This window comes from Manis javanica, chromosome 5 (assembly GCF_040802235.1).
Source record: "Manis javanica isolate MJ-LG chromosome 5, MJ_LKY, whole genome shotgun sequence".
Classification (NCBI taxonomy): domain Eukaryota; kingdom Metazoa; phylum Chordata; class Mammalia; order Pholidota; family Manidae; genus Manis; species Manis javanica.
In genome coordinates this window covers 43,395,008-43,409,994 of record NC_133160.1, presented here as the reverse complement: position 1 = coordinate 43,409,994, position 14,987 = coordinate 43,395,008, and the positions used below count along the sequence as shown (strand labels likewise).

The window sequence follows — 14,987 nt, the reverse complement described above, 5'->3', positions numbered from 1 at the left end:
TCACATATTGAGGGTGATCAGATACAGGGGAGCTGGGGGGAGGAGTGGCAGCAGTTCTGGGTAGACTGTGGATAAAATGAGAGTTCCTGTGGCCAGGATTCTCACCTGGCCCTGGCTGACTAGCTCACTGCACACCTGTGGGCACTGCATGGCTGTTGACTCTATATAAAGAGCTCCACCCAGTGCTCTAGGCGAGACATAGTGGCGTGGCTGCAAAGCTGCAGGAGAGCAGAGCAGAGGCTGGAGTGGTGGCAGCGCCGAGGACAGAAGCCCAAAGGATGTTTGTGTGGGATGGCTGTGCAGACAGAGGGGCCCAGAGGCAGAGACTGGCTTGCTGCATGCAGACTCGCTCTGAGTGAATGGGATTTTAGTGACTGACCTGCCACTGTGAGAATAAAGTTGGGTATAACCCTTTCACCCCAAGAACGTTTTGCTGTCATTTTCTTTGGTCACACTGAATCCATAGCGAACTTGCCTGGACTGAAACCCATTGGCAAGACACTGACTCAGCAGAGTTCTTACTAAAACTGGATTTTACAAGGAAGTACACACATGAGAAGTTCAGGAGCCTTACTAAAGTTGGTCAAGCAAAGAATCTTTGTCAGGGCATGCACAGATAAGAAACCAGCTATTTAGTCCCACAGAAACTTGAAAAGGCTCAGTAACTGTAAGTAACAAGAACATGGGAGATGGGGAGGCCGACTGAGCGTGGGGATATTTACGTCTGTATAAGAAGCAGTTGGATCCCCAGGTGCAAATCCAATTTGTAGATTTTAAAATCTACAGCAGAAAAGGAACCTGCGGCAGAGTGCAGGAAGAAAGAGAAAAGCAGGTGAGAATACTTCAGCGATAAGAAATAACATTAACTGGTGAAAAGGAGACCATAAGACAACTGACAGCAAGAGAGAGCTCTTGAAAGTTAAAAAAGGCAGCCAATATAAAATACTATTAAAAAATTAGATTGTAGAAGACGTATCTGCTTGTATTTTATTGTCTGCCTTCCCAGCTAGAAGGTAAAACTCCATGAGGCACTGTTTATGTAGTCCCTAACACCCAGACAAGTGCTGGCACAGACAGGACTCAGTATGTATTTATTGACAGTATAAAGGAATGACTTTCCCCAAAGCACAAAACAAAGAAATAAAGTTAAGAAAAATTATAGAATAATGAAAGATTGTGTAGAATAGTCTGTTAGGAATTCCAGACAAGGAAAACAGTAACTTCTTAAAAAGGCAGTGAAGAGATTACTAAAAAGTAAAAAGTTGCCGCAAATAAGTCTCCAGAAATTCAGTTCAGTAAGTGATCACCCAAATGAATAAAAAAACTATATTACATATATCACTGTGAAATTTTAGGACACTAGAGATAAAGAGAGGGTTCCAAGACTCCAGAGAGAGAGAAAAATAAATCACAATCAAGAGATTGGGCCTCCTCACCTTCAATATTGGGATTGTTAGAAAACAGCAGATTTTACGTTTTCAAAATTCTGAGGAAAACATTATTATCAAACCTGGAATTCTTTACCTAAGCCAACTAGTAACCAGTGTGAGAGACATTTTTATATATGAAAAATATCCAAAAATTTATATGCCTTTTCTCAAAATTATGGAGATCAAGAAAACAAGATCAATTGTAAAATGGAAAAAAAAATGTGAAGCAGAACTACAGAGTCATCAGTCCAGATTGTAGCAGGAGGACAAAGAGCCCTAAGATTTTTTAAAAAAAGACAGTAGCATTAAAGGACTGGAAAGGTTGGTGGAAATTAAATTGAGAGGCTGGAGGGTATGTAAATAATTGGAGATATGCATAAAGGAAAAGCAAATGGAAAAAAGTTGCAGTTAACTCTGGGAAGCAAAGTTATATAAGAACCTTAATTATAGCATATTATTGGCTTAGCAACAAAGTATATTTGCACAGTTGAAACAAGATAAATATTAATGATTCAACTAAAAAATGCAATTAGTTTTACTGGGAAAATGTTTTATCTGGAAAGGAACTGTTGGGGTGGGTCAAATCCTCATTAATAAATCCCATATATGACTGATAAAGATATTAACATAAGGTCATTATTTAGAAATATGGAGGTAAACACCAGAAAAATACTAATAGTTGAAAGCAATTACTTTTAAGGGATAGGATAGAGGTTAAAGGGGCAAAATAGGAGACTTTTTTGTTATAAGCACATCCATGTGGCAATGCTGAATGGATATGGACCTTGAGTTCGAAAAGAGTTCTGGGCTGATAGAGGAAGGGATATGAGGTTAGATTTATCAAATAAACCCTGAGAAGTCCTGGGAAAACGGACCCAAAATCTCTCCTGAGGCCCCACTAGGTTACGGATCTTGGGTTAGCTGACAGGTGAGAGTAGAAGTCGGGATCATCTATTAGTAGCTCTCACCTGCCAAATGCCCCAAGTCCCTGAAGCCTTTCCGTTTCTCTGGGAGTCCCTAACGTTGGGAATTGTCCTCCATAATGTTTGTGCTACTGCTCCCTTCTCTCCTAGGCTTGATTCACTTGCTTCTCTCAATTTTCTTGTCCACCGTTGAATGATGTTTCGTGTTACCTGTTTGATGCCAATCACAGTGGGCTCACTAGGGCACCCACCACTGGCACTGATGTATCCAGTCATGACTTCTGACATCCTTTTGGAGGGTGTCTCTGCTGCTGGCATCTGAAGCTGTTACTTGCTATCACGGAATCTTTATCCCCTAGGTTGAGTGCACCAAACCGCCACCATTGATTGATGCCAAGGAGAAATTAAAAGGTTGAAGGGCATTGTCCTATAGCAGGAACCCAGAAATGCCAGATTCCTGTTCCACCAGGTATTCCTATCCCTCACAGGGTCCCAAATAGCCAGGCACAAGAAATACCACCCAAGTGGGAAATGAATGCCACTTTAACAGAAGCAGTTATCAGTAATTCACAAGGCAGTGATCTGATTGAAAGTTGAACTGAGTCTCTCACATCAGTGGAAGCTAAACACTGGGTTAGGAAGGGACTGATCAGATTTCGATACTGTAACTGGGAAGTGAAGTCCTGTAGGGCTAGCTCTATTACTGCACAAAAAAGGGAAGTGAAAATGTATGCACCAAGAAAGGCAGTAGGGCAGACAAGGGCCCAGGCAAGCTCAGTGAGCAGTGGGCTGCATTTGAGCTCCTGGTGCCACGCCCTCCTGAGACCTCAACATATTCTGCTTCAGTTGATCTGTCCATACACTTCTGATAAACACTCCCTTCTGATTAAGCTCACTTACATAGCTTTGTTCAGTGCAACCGAGACCAGAGTTGGGCTCTAGGGCAGGTACCATGTTGTCTTGAGTTTGCATCCATGATCTAGGATACTGGGAACCACAGCTGGGGTTTAGTCTATGCCTGCTGAGGGAATGGGGTATCTGTACCAGTCCTACAGAACAGGCCAAGTCTATTTCATTCAAGAATTATAATCTAATTCATAACATATGTACCAAATACTCAAGCATACCAAGGGCAGCTATTAATCCCAAACTGAACATGGAGACTTACTGAATCTAACCTTAGAGGGACCACTAAAGCTGTGTCTGACATGAAACACAAAATTGCATGAACTAGTTTGAGAAAAGTGCGCTTATGAGAGCTCAGTGTGAAATTTCACTTTAACCTTTCACTCCTGTAAGTAGAGAGAGACACCTTTTGACAATGCAAGTTTATTTTTCCTCAAGGAAATATTTATTGTATATTATTATTTTACAGCAAAATTAAATGAAATGTATACACTTTTCACAAACATAAAATGTAAATCAGGGCATCTGTCAAATTTATATACTGAACTAAAGTCCTGGTTTTCAGAATTCAGTAGTCAATCATGATTTTGGTCCAGGGCCTCCAGTCCATGATTTCAAATAGCTGAGGATCTTGTCAGTAATTGGAACAAAATCTTCTCTGTAAGTGACAACTGTTTCCACGTAAAACCCTTTCGGGGCCTCAACTATTTCACTTGTTGAGACATCCTTTTGCTCTACTTCACCTTCAAAAAAAAAAAAAGGAACACCTGAATTATTAACTTTAAACTTAGCAGTCACTAAAATTAGGAAATAAACTAAGAATTTCTCCCATCTCCATCAGATTCCTAACACCATTTTCTTTCTATAAAAAGGAAAAACATATTAATAAATAAAACATCACTACAAACACTGAAAAGTTTTTAAATGCTCAATACTGGACATTTAGTACTTTCACACCACTGGTAATCATCACCACCAAATGTAATCTTTGGCAGTTTTTACATTAACAGTTTTACTGAGACACACGTCATGCAATTAACTCACTTAAAATATGCCACTTAATAGCTTTTAGCATATTCAGATCTGTGCACCAGTACCACAACCAATTTTATAATATTTTCATCCCCCCAAATAAACCCCAAACCGTTCAGTAGTCGTTTCCTTTTACCTGCACCCCTTGAGCTCCAGGTAACCACTTATCTACTACAGTGTCTATACATCTCTACAGGGTTCTGAAGGCTACAGGATTCCCTTTTCCGCCCAACGCCTTTAATACCCCTTGGCTTGTGGAAGTGATGAAACGGCATGCTTGCGAAATGCGACCGTGGCTCATGTTACAGACGCATCATCGCCTCTTTAATATTCCCATCCGGGTCTTTGTAATTCCGTCTGGAACCTTACACAGATTTGCCAAGTTCTGAGCACAGGGACGGCCTCATTCAATAAATAAACAAGAGTTAGGTAAGAGGATTTAAAAAGTAGATCCTGTAAGACTCCATGACAACGAATGGCTCTAAGCAACCGTCCCGGGCTTGCGGCACAGGAGGGCCGCCTGTGACCCCGGCTACGCCCACCGACGGCTACCTGTCCCGAGAAAGTTACGCCAGAGAGCCGCACCTGCTGACTTGCGTTTTTGCCGATCGAAGAAAATCAAGGAGCCCAGCACTGTCCAGGCGCCCAACGCATAGACCGCGGACATACGCCGGTACCAAGACGAAGCCTGGTCAGAACGCATGACGACTCGAGGATCAGCTTAGGTCTTAAGTAGGCCAGGAGGGAGGCGGGCATTCCTGTATGCGCGCCGCCGCCACCACCAATGAGGAATCGACCTGCGAATGTCGCTTCCGGCACTGGCCCCGATGCATTCTGGGGCTTGTAGTCCTGACCTCTTCCGCGCCACTGCCATCCCGTCGTCACCGGTCAACACCTGCCTTGGCTCAAGCCTCGCGTGAATTCCAGCCTCCACCCATCAATCGTTCCAGAGTGTTTTTAAAATATATATCCGATCATTTAGCCTCCTGCTTAACATGAGTCGGAGGCTCTCCTGCCTTCAAGATGGAGCTCAGAGTTCTCGTGAGGCACGCAGGGCTGCACCTGCTCCCAGGATGGCTGCTTTCCACCTGCACACACCACCACCCAGAGGCCACCCAGAGCACGGCCTTGCTTTCTGTATTAGGTTACCCGGTAGTGGCCCCCCAGCACCATGACTCATTGTCGCCAGAGAGGACACCAGAGCACGCTGGGTCTATCACACTGTTTCTTCTGTTAATTTGAAACAAAAGCCCGAAGAGGAATAGTTTCGACCTTAAGCGACCTTATGCAGTTTTAGGTACTCTTCTATATGACTTATCTCAATTTAAAAATTGTACCCAAAAAGTTAGAAAAATATTCTATGGAAAAGGTAAGGAATATTAGTTTTTTTAAAATTCAGTTTATTATCATTAATCTACAATTACATGAAGAACATTATGGTTACTAGACTCCCCCCTTCAGCAAGTCCCCCCCGCGCACAAACCCCATTACAGTCACTGTCCATCAGCATAGTAAGATGTTGTAGACTCACTACTTGTCTTCCCTGTGTTGCACATCCCTCCCTAAGCCCCCCAGACACACTATACATGCTAATAGTAAGGCCCCCTTTCTTTTTCCCTGCCCTTATCACTCCCTTCCCACCCTTCCTGCCCAGTCCCTTTCCCTTTGGTAACAGTTAGTCCATTCTTGGGTTCTGTGCTTCTGCTGCTGTTTTGTTCCTTCAGTTTTTCTTTGTTCTTATACTCCACATATGAGTGAAATCATTTGGTACTTGTCTTTCTCCGCCTGGCTTATTTCACTGAGCATAATACCCTCTAGCTACATCCATGTTGTTGCAAATGGTAGGATCTGTTTTTTTCTTATGGCTGAGTAATATTCCATTGTGTATATGTACCACTTCTCCTTTATCCACTCATCTACTGATGGACATTTAGGTTGCTTCCATTTCTTGGCTGCGATGAACATAGGGGTGCACCTGTCTTTTTCAAACTGGATTGCTGCATTCTTAGGGTAAATTCCTAGAAGTGGAATTCCTGGGCCAAATGGTATTTCTGTTTTGAGCTTTTTGTTTGTTTGTTTGTTTGTTTTTGTTTGTTTTGTTTTGTTTTGAGAGGGCATCTCTCATTTATTGATCAAGTGGTTGTTAACAACAATAAAATTCTGTATAGGGGTGTCAATGCTCAATGCACAATCATTAATCCATCTCAAGCCTAATTCTCGTCAGTCTCCAATCTTCTGAAGCATAACAAACAAGTTCTTACATGGTGAACGAATTCTTACATAGTGAATAAGTGCCTACATGGTGAAGAGTACAAGGGCAGTCATCACAGAAACTTTCGGTTTTGATCACGCATTATGAACTATAAACAATCAGGTCAAATATGAATATTTGTTTGATTTTTATACTTCATTTATATGTGGATCCCACATTTCTCACTTTATTATTATTATTTTTTTTATTTTTAATAAAATGCTGAAGTGGTAGGTAGATGCAAGATACAGGTAGAAAACAGTTTAGTGTTGTAAGAGAGCAATTGTAGATGATCAGGTGTGTGCCTGTAGACTATGTGTTAATCCGAGCTAGACAAGGGCAATAAAACATCCACGGATGCAGAAGATTTCTCTCAAAACAGGGGAGGGTGAGGTTCTAAGCTTCACCACTGTTGATCCCCAATTTCTCACCTGATGGCCCCCCTGCGACTGTGCCTGCCTTAGGTTGTTCCTCCCTTGAGGAATCTTACCCATCTCTGGCTAACCAGTCATCTTCAAGGGCCATACAGGGAGATGTAAAGTTGGTAAGTGGGAGAGAAGCCATATTATTTGAAAAGGTTAGCTTTTTGCTTCTTTGCAGATTTATACCCTGTGGCTTCTATGCCCAGCATTTGTCTTGAGGTATCTTTAACACTTGGAGGAATTATGATACTCAGTAAATTTGACATGAGGCACGAATTCTATTTAAGGGTTATAATTAGGAAGGAAGAAGAAATGCTATAGAGGTAGCAGATGGAAGAAAACATGGAAGGATTTATTTCTTTGACATATTTTCTTGTAGAGTAACTTAAGCATGTATAGGTTTTAAACTACTAACTAAATTACGCACACATATTAACATAATAGGAATACAGTTACATAAACAAAGCAGATCTATAATTACGAGCCATCTCCAGTGAAGCCAAGAAAACCAGTTAGGCGCTCTACACACACACACACATTTGTGAAAATTTGCCTATGATATGATGGATATTGTCCAACTGTACTTGAACAGTCTGAGAGAAATCAGACAAATTAAAACAACCCATTTCTGGGAACTGTTCACATCCCCTATGTTCTTTTAACCGTAGATAGTCTGTAGTCATAAGATTTTGGAGCGCTACAACTTGCACTTCTCCTAATTCTTGGTTGAGTTCCAACAGTATAGATCCAGTCAAATTTGTTGTTTTACTGCATGCACAGACCAGCTTAGATATCTCCTTCTTCATTCCAATGGCAAGTCCAGGAAATGGTGGGATGGATGCAGCTACAACTGCAGCATCGCCTGGATATTTGTGGAGGTTTTTTGATGATCATCTTCTGGTATGAGTCTTCCAGAGAGTGCTGATGTTGGAAGTTCTTCTTCATATGGTATCTTAGTTCATTTTCTGGGTAGCCAAATTAGGCTTTGATCTTCTGTATAAAAACAAACAGACCCTTTGCCCACACTTTGATATGCCCTTTATACCATTGTATAGAACTCATTGGAGGTCACCACACAGGAACTGCTTTTTTTTTTTTATTAAGAAAAAGGAATATTATCAGAAAAGTGTACCTCCATAGCCGATCATCTGACACCCTTTAAGTGACAAAAGTAATGATATTTAAAGCATGCGTTAATCTTTGATTTACCATTAGTTTTATCCTATCAAGGAGTAATCCCCCTATTCTTTCTTTCTTAATTTTTTTTTTAAATCTTTAATCTACACTTACCTGAAGAATACTATGTTTACTAGGCTCTCCCCTATACCAGGTCCCCCCTATAAACAACATTACAGTCACTGTCCATCAGCATAGCAAAATGTTGTAGAATCACTACTTGTCCTCTCTGTGTTGTACAGCCCTCCCCGTTCTCCCTCCCCCCCATGCATGCTTATCTTAATACCCCCTTTCTTCTTACACCCCCTTATCCCTCCCTGCACACCCATCCTCCCCAGTCCATTCCCCTTTGGTACCTGTTAGTCCATTTTGGGGTTCTGTAATTCTGCTGCTGTTTTGTTCCTTCAGTTTTTCCTTTGTTCTTATACCCCACAGATGAGTGAAATCATTTGGTATTTCTCTTTCTCCGCTTGGTTTATTTCACTGAGCGTAATACCCTCCAGCTCCATCCATGTTGCTGCAAATGGTAGGATTTTCCCTCTTCTTACGGCTGAGTAGTATTCCATTGTGTATATGTACCACATCTTCTTTATCCATTCATCTACCGATGGACATTTAGGTTGCTTCCAATTCTTGGCTATTGTAAATAGTGCTGCGATAAACATAGGGGTGCATCTGTCTTTCTCAAACTTGATTACTGTGTTCTTAGGGTAAATTCCTAGGAGTGGAATTTCTGGGTCAAATGGTAGGTCTGTTTTGAGCATTTTGATGAACCTCCATACTGCTTTCCACAATGGCTGAACTAATTTAGATTCCCACCAGCAGTGCAGGAGGGTTCCCCTTTCTCCACAGCCTCGCCAACATTTGCTGTTGTTTGTCTTTTGGATGACAGCCATCCTTACTGGTGTGAGGTGATACCTCATTGTAGTTTTAATTTGCATTTCTCTGATAATTAGCGATGTGGAGCATCTTTTCATGTGTCTGTTGGCCATCTGTATTTCTTTTTTAGAGAACTGTCTCTTCAGTTCCACTGCCCATTTTTTAATTGGGTTACTTTTTGTTTGTTTGTTGAGGCGTGTGAGCTCTTTATATATTCTGGATGCTGGACGTCAAGCCTTTATCGGATGTGTCATTTTCAAATATATTCTCCCATACTGTAGGGTTCCTTTTTGTTCTATTGATGGTGTCTTTTGCTGTACAGAAGCTTTTCAGCTTAATATAGTCCCACTTGTTCATTTTTGCTGTTGTTTTCCTTGCCCGGGGAGATATGTTCAAGAAGAGGTCACTCATGTTTATGTCTAAAAGGTTTTTGCCTATGATTTTTTCTAAGAGTTTTATGGTTTCATAACTTACATTCAGGTCTTTGATCCATTTTGAATTTACTTTTGTATATGGGGTTAGACAATGGTCCAGTTTCATTCTCCTACATGTAGCTGTCCAGTTTTGCCAGCACCATCTGTTGAAGAGACTGTCATTTCACCATTGTATGTCCATGGCTCCTTTATCAAATATTAATTGACCATATATGTTTGGGTTAATGTCTGGAGTCTCTAATCTGTTCCACTGGTCTGTGGCTCTGTTCTTGTGCCAGTACCAAATTGTCTTGATTACTATGGCTTTGTAGTAGAGCTTGAAGTTGGGGAGTGAGATTCCCCCGTACTTTATTCTTCTTTCTCAGGATTGCTTTGGCTATTCGGGGTCTTTGGTGTTTCCATATGAATTTTTGAATTATTTGTTCCAGTTCATTGAAGAATGTTGCTGGTAATTTGATAGGGATTGCATCAAATCTGTATATTGCTTTGGGCAGGTGGCCATTTTGATTATATTAATTCTTCCTAGCCATGAGCAATGGATGAGTTTCCCTTTGTTAGTGTCCCCTTTAATTTCTCTTAAGAGTGACTTGTAGTTTTCAGGGTATAGGTCTTTCACTTCTTTGGTTAGGTTTATTCCTAGGTATTTTATTCTTTTTGAGGCAATTGTGAATGGAATTGTTTTCCTAATTTCTCTTTCTATTGGCTCATTGTTAGTGTATAGGAAAGCCACAGATTTCTGTGTGTTAATTTTGTATCCTGCACCTTTGCTGTATTCTGATACCAGTTCCAGTAGTTTTGGAGTGGAATCTTTAGGGTTTTTTATGTACAATATCATATCATCTGCAAATAGTGACAGTTTAACTTCTTCTTTACCAATCTGGATTTGTTATATTTCTTTGTTTTGTCTGATTGCTGTAGCTTGGACCTCCAGTACTATGTTAAATACAGTGGGAAGAGTGGGCATCCCTGTCTAGTTCCCGATCTCAGAGGAAAAGCTTTCAGCTTTTCGCTGTTCAGTATGATGTTGGCTGTGGATTTATAATATATGGCCTTTATTATGTTGCGGTACTTACCCTCTATACCCATTTTGTTGAGAGTTTTTATCATGAGTGGATGTTGAATTTTGTCGAATGCTTTTTGAGCATCCATGGAGATGATCATGTGGTTTTTGTCCTTTTTGTTGATGTGGTGGATGATATTGATGGATTTTCGAATGTTGTACCATCCCTGCATCCCTGACGCTGCCCTCTTTCCTGTTGCTCTCTCAGGATTAGTTGCGCCAAATACATTGTCTAATTGTATCCAGTTTTAGGAGGAAGCCTCTGTGTCTCCTCTCATGCCGCCATCTTTAATCCTCCAGGAAAATTAGTTTTTCCCATTAAAAATGTAAACTGCTCAGCACTTTAGGATAGAAAACTCTCAGAGGTGGAGCCAAGATGGCAGCGTGAGTAGGACAGTGGGAATCTCCTCCCAAAACATAAATATTTTTGAAAATACAACAAATACAACTAATCCTGAAAGAGAGACCAGAAGACACAGGACAACAGCCAGACTACATCCACACGTGAGAGAGCCCAGCGCCTGGTGAAAGGGGTAAGATACAAGCCCCAGCCTGGCGGGACCTGAGCGCCCCTCACCCCAGCTCCCGGTAGGAGAGGAGTCAGAGTAGGGAGGGAGAGAGAGCCCAGGACTGCTAAACACCCAGCCCCAGCTATCCTCACCAGAGCGCAGACACAGTGCATGTGTGGGGTGCTGGAAACTAGGGAAACAGGGCAGCAAGACCTCTGAGCGGGTCCCGAAGCCGATGCCCCTGTGACAAAGAAAAGCGAGTGCTTTTTGAAAGTCTTAGAGGGACAGGGACGCCACAGCTGGACGGAAACATCCCAGGTCACAGTCCAACAGCTGGAAATTCCAGGGCACTCTGGACGCAGTAACCCCCTGGGCAACAGCTCTGAGAACCCTCACGGATGTAAACAGCCAAACAGCCCCATGTCCACTACCCCTCTGGGGCCTTGCCATAGCAGATTAGCAGCCTGAGGCTGGCCACACCCTCAGCAAGGGAGCTTCCTCCATACCAGCTGGGCAAGATACAAAGACCCAGTCTACACGCAATTGCCCAATACAAGCCACTAGGAATTGCAGTTGTCTCAGTAAAGGCCAGGAGCCAAATGGAAAGCTGATAGACATGTCAATAGCACTCCACTGCACATATCAACATGAAAAGGCAAAAAAATTTGATACAGACAAGAGTAACCCAGACAGCTTCGGCATCTGCTACATCTTCCCCTGAGAAGGAACCTGGGGAGATAGATTTAACCAGTGTTCCTGAGAAAGAATTCAAAACGAAAGTCATAACCATGCTGATGGACTTGCAGAGAAATATGCAAGAACTAAGGAAGGAGAATACAGAAACAAAACAAGCTCTGGAAGGACTTCAAAACAGAATGGACGAGATGCAAGAGACCATTAATGGACTAGAAAACAGAGAACAGGAATGCAGAGAAGCTGTTGCAGAGAGAGATAAAAGGAACTCCAGGAATGAAAGAATTGTAAGAGAGGTGAGTGAGCAATCCAAATGGAACAATATCCGCATTATAGGGGTACCAGATGAAGAAGAGAGAGAAAAAGGGATAGAAAGTGTCTTTGAAGAAATAATTGCTGAAAACTTCCCCAAAGTAGGGGAGGAAATGGCCTCTCAGACCACAGAGGTACACAGAACTCCCATGAGAAGGGATCCAAGAAGGGCAACACCAAGACACATAATAATTAAAATGGCAAAGATCAAAGACAAGGACAAAGTATTAAAGGCAGCCAGAGAGAAAAAAAAGGTCAACTACAAAGGAAAACCCATCAGGCTATCATCAGACTTCTCAACAGAAACCCGACAGGCCAGAAGAGAATGGCATGATATACTTAATGCAATGAAACAGAAGGGCCTCGAACCAAGGTATCCAGCACGATTATCATTTAAATATGAAGGAGGGATTAAACAATTCCCAGACAAGCAAAAGTTGAGGGAATTTGCCTCCCACAAACCACCTCTACAGGGCATCTTACAGGGACTGCTCTAGATGGGAGCACTCCTAAAAAGACCACAGAACAAAACACACAACATATGAAGAAGGGAGGAGGAGGAATAAGAAGGGAGAGAAATAAAGAATCATCAGACCGTGTTTATAATAGCTCAATAAGCGAGTTAAGTTAGACAGTAAGATAGTAAAGAAGCTAACCTTGAACCTTTGGTAAACACAAACTTAAAGCCTGCAATGGCAATAAGTACATACCTTTCAATAATCACCCTAAGTGTAAATGGACTGAATGCACCAAACAAAAGACACAGAGTAACAGAATGGATAAAAAAGCAAGATCCATCCATATGCTGCTTACAAGAGATTCACCTCAAACCCAAAGATATGCACAGACTTAAAGTCAAGGGATGGAAAAAGATATTTCATGCAAACAACAGAGACAAAAAAGCAGGTGTTGCAATACTAGTATCAAACAAAACAGACAAAATAAAGAAAGTAACAAAAGATAAAGAAGGACATTACATAATGATAAAGGGCTCAGTCCAACAAGAGGATATAACCATTATAAATATATATGCACCCAATACAGGAGCACCAACATATGTGAAACAAATACTAACAGAACTAAAGGAGGAAATAGAATGCAATGCATTCATTCTGGGAGACTTCAACACACTACTCACTCCAAAGGACAGATCCACCAGACAGAAAAGAAGTAAGGACACAGAGGCACTGAACAACACACTAGAACAGATGGACCTAATAGACATCTACAGAACTCTACATCCAAAAGCAACAGGATACACATTCTTCTCAAGTGCACATGGAACATTCTCCAGAATAGACCACATACTAGGCCACAAAAAGAGCCTCAGTAAATTCCAAAAGATTGAAATCCTACCAACCAAGTTTTCAGACCACAAAGGCATAAAACTAGAAATGAACTGTACAGAGAAAGCAAAAAGGCTCACAAACACATGGAGGCTTAACAACACGCTCCTAAATATTCAATGCATCAAGGACCAAATCAAAATGGAGATCCAGCAATATATGGAAACAAACGACGACAACAACACAAAGCCCCAACTACTGTGGGATACAGCAAAAGGAGTCTTAAGAGGAAAGTATATAGCAATCCAGGCATATGTAAAGAAGGAAGAACAACCCCAAATGAATGGTCTAATGTCACAATTATCGAAATTGGAAAAAGAAGAACAAATGAGGCCTAAGGTCAGAAGAAGGAGGGACATGATATAGACCAGAGAAGAAATAAACAAAATTGAGAAAAATAAAACAATAGCAAAAATCAATGAAACAAAGAGCTGGTTCTTCAAGAAAATAAAGAAAATAGATAACCGTCTAGCCGGACTTATTAAGAGGAAAAGAGAGTCAACACAAATCAACAGAATCAGAAACGAGAAGGGAAAAATCATGACGGACCCCACAGAAATACAAAGAATTATTAGAGAGTACTATGAAAACCTATGTGCTAACAAGCTGGGAAACCTAGGAGAAATGGACAACTTCCTAGAAAAATACAACCTTCCAAGAAAGAAACAGAAAATCTAAACAGACCAATTACCAGCAACGAAATTGAAGTGGTAATCAAAAAACTACCAAAGAACAAAACCCTCGGGCCAGATAGATTTACCTCGGAATTTTATCAGACATACAGAGAAGACATAATACCCATTCTCCTTAAAGTTTTCCAAAAAATAGAGGAGGAGGGAATACTTCCAAATTCATTCTATGAAGCCAACATCACCCTAATACCAAAACCAGGAAAAGGCCCCACCAGAAAAGAAAACTACAGACCAATATCCCTGATGAACGTAGATGCAACAAAATATTAGCAAACCGAATTCAAAAATACATCAAAAGGATCATACACCATGACCAAGTGGGATTCATCTCAGGGATGAAAAGGATGGTACAACATTTGAAAATCCATCAACATCATTCACCACATCAACAAAAAGAAAGACAAAAACCACATGATCATCTCCAAGGATGCTGAAAAAGCATTCGATAAAATTCAACATCCATTCATGATAAAAAGTCTCAACAAAATGGGTATAGAGGGCAAGTACCGCAACAAAATAAAGGTCATACATGATAAACCCACAGCCAACATCATACTGAACAGCGAAAAGCTAAAAGCTTTTCCTCTGCGATCGGGAACAAGACAGGGATGCCCACTATCCCCACTGTTATTCAACATAGTACTGGAGGTCCTAGCCATGGCAATTAGACAAAACAAAGAAATACAAGGAATCCAGATTGGTAAAGAAGAAGTTAAACTGTCACTATTTGCAGATGACATGATATTGTACATAAAAAACCCTGAAGACTCCACTCCGAAACTACTAGAGCTAATATCGGAATTCAGCAAATTTACAGGATACAAAATTAACACACAGAAATCTGTGGCTTTCCTATACACTAACAATAAACTAACAGAAAGAGAAGTCAGGAAGACAATTCCATTCACAATAGCATCAAAAA

At 41.1% G+C, this 14,987-nt stretch overlaps 1 protein-coding gene across 2 annotated transcripts; it reads right to left on the bottom strand.

Moving 5' to 3' along the window:
* Window positions 1-3,681: 3,681 nt before the first annotated feature.
* Window positions 3,682-5,332, bottom strand: SMIM26 (small integral membrane protein 26). 2 transcript variants are annotated; one of them, XR_012131541.1, is made up of 2 exons: window positions 4,428-4,870; window positions 3,682-4,002 (listed from the first exon to the last, which is right to left on the bottom strand). XR_012131541.1 is itself a non-coding variant. In XM_073236966.1 (2 exons), exons 1-2 carry the CDS (start codon window positions 4,992-4,994, stop codon window positions 3,839-3,841), a joined length of 282 nt encoding a protein of 93 aa, XP_073093067.1. In that variant the 5' UTR covers window positions 4,995-5,332; the 3' UTR covers window positions 3,682-3,838. The 2 variants fall into 2 exon arrangements, 1 of the variants encoding a protein (XP_073093067.1); XM_073236966.1 differs by lacking the exon at window positions 4,428-4,870 and adding an exon at window positions 4,877-5,332.
* Between the last annotated feature and the right edge of the window lie 9,655 nt (window positions 5,333-14,987).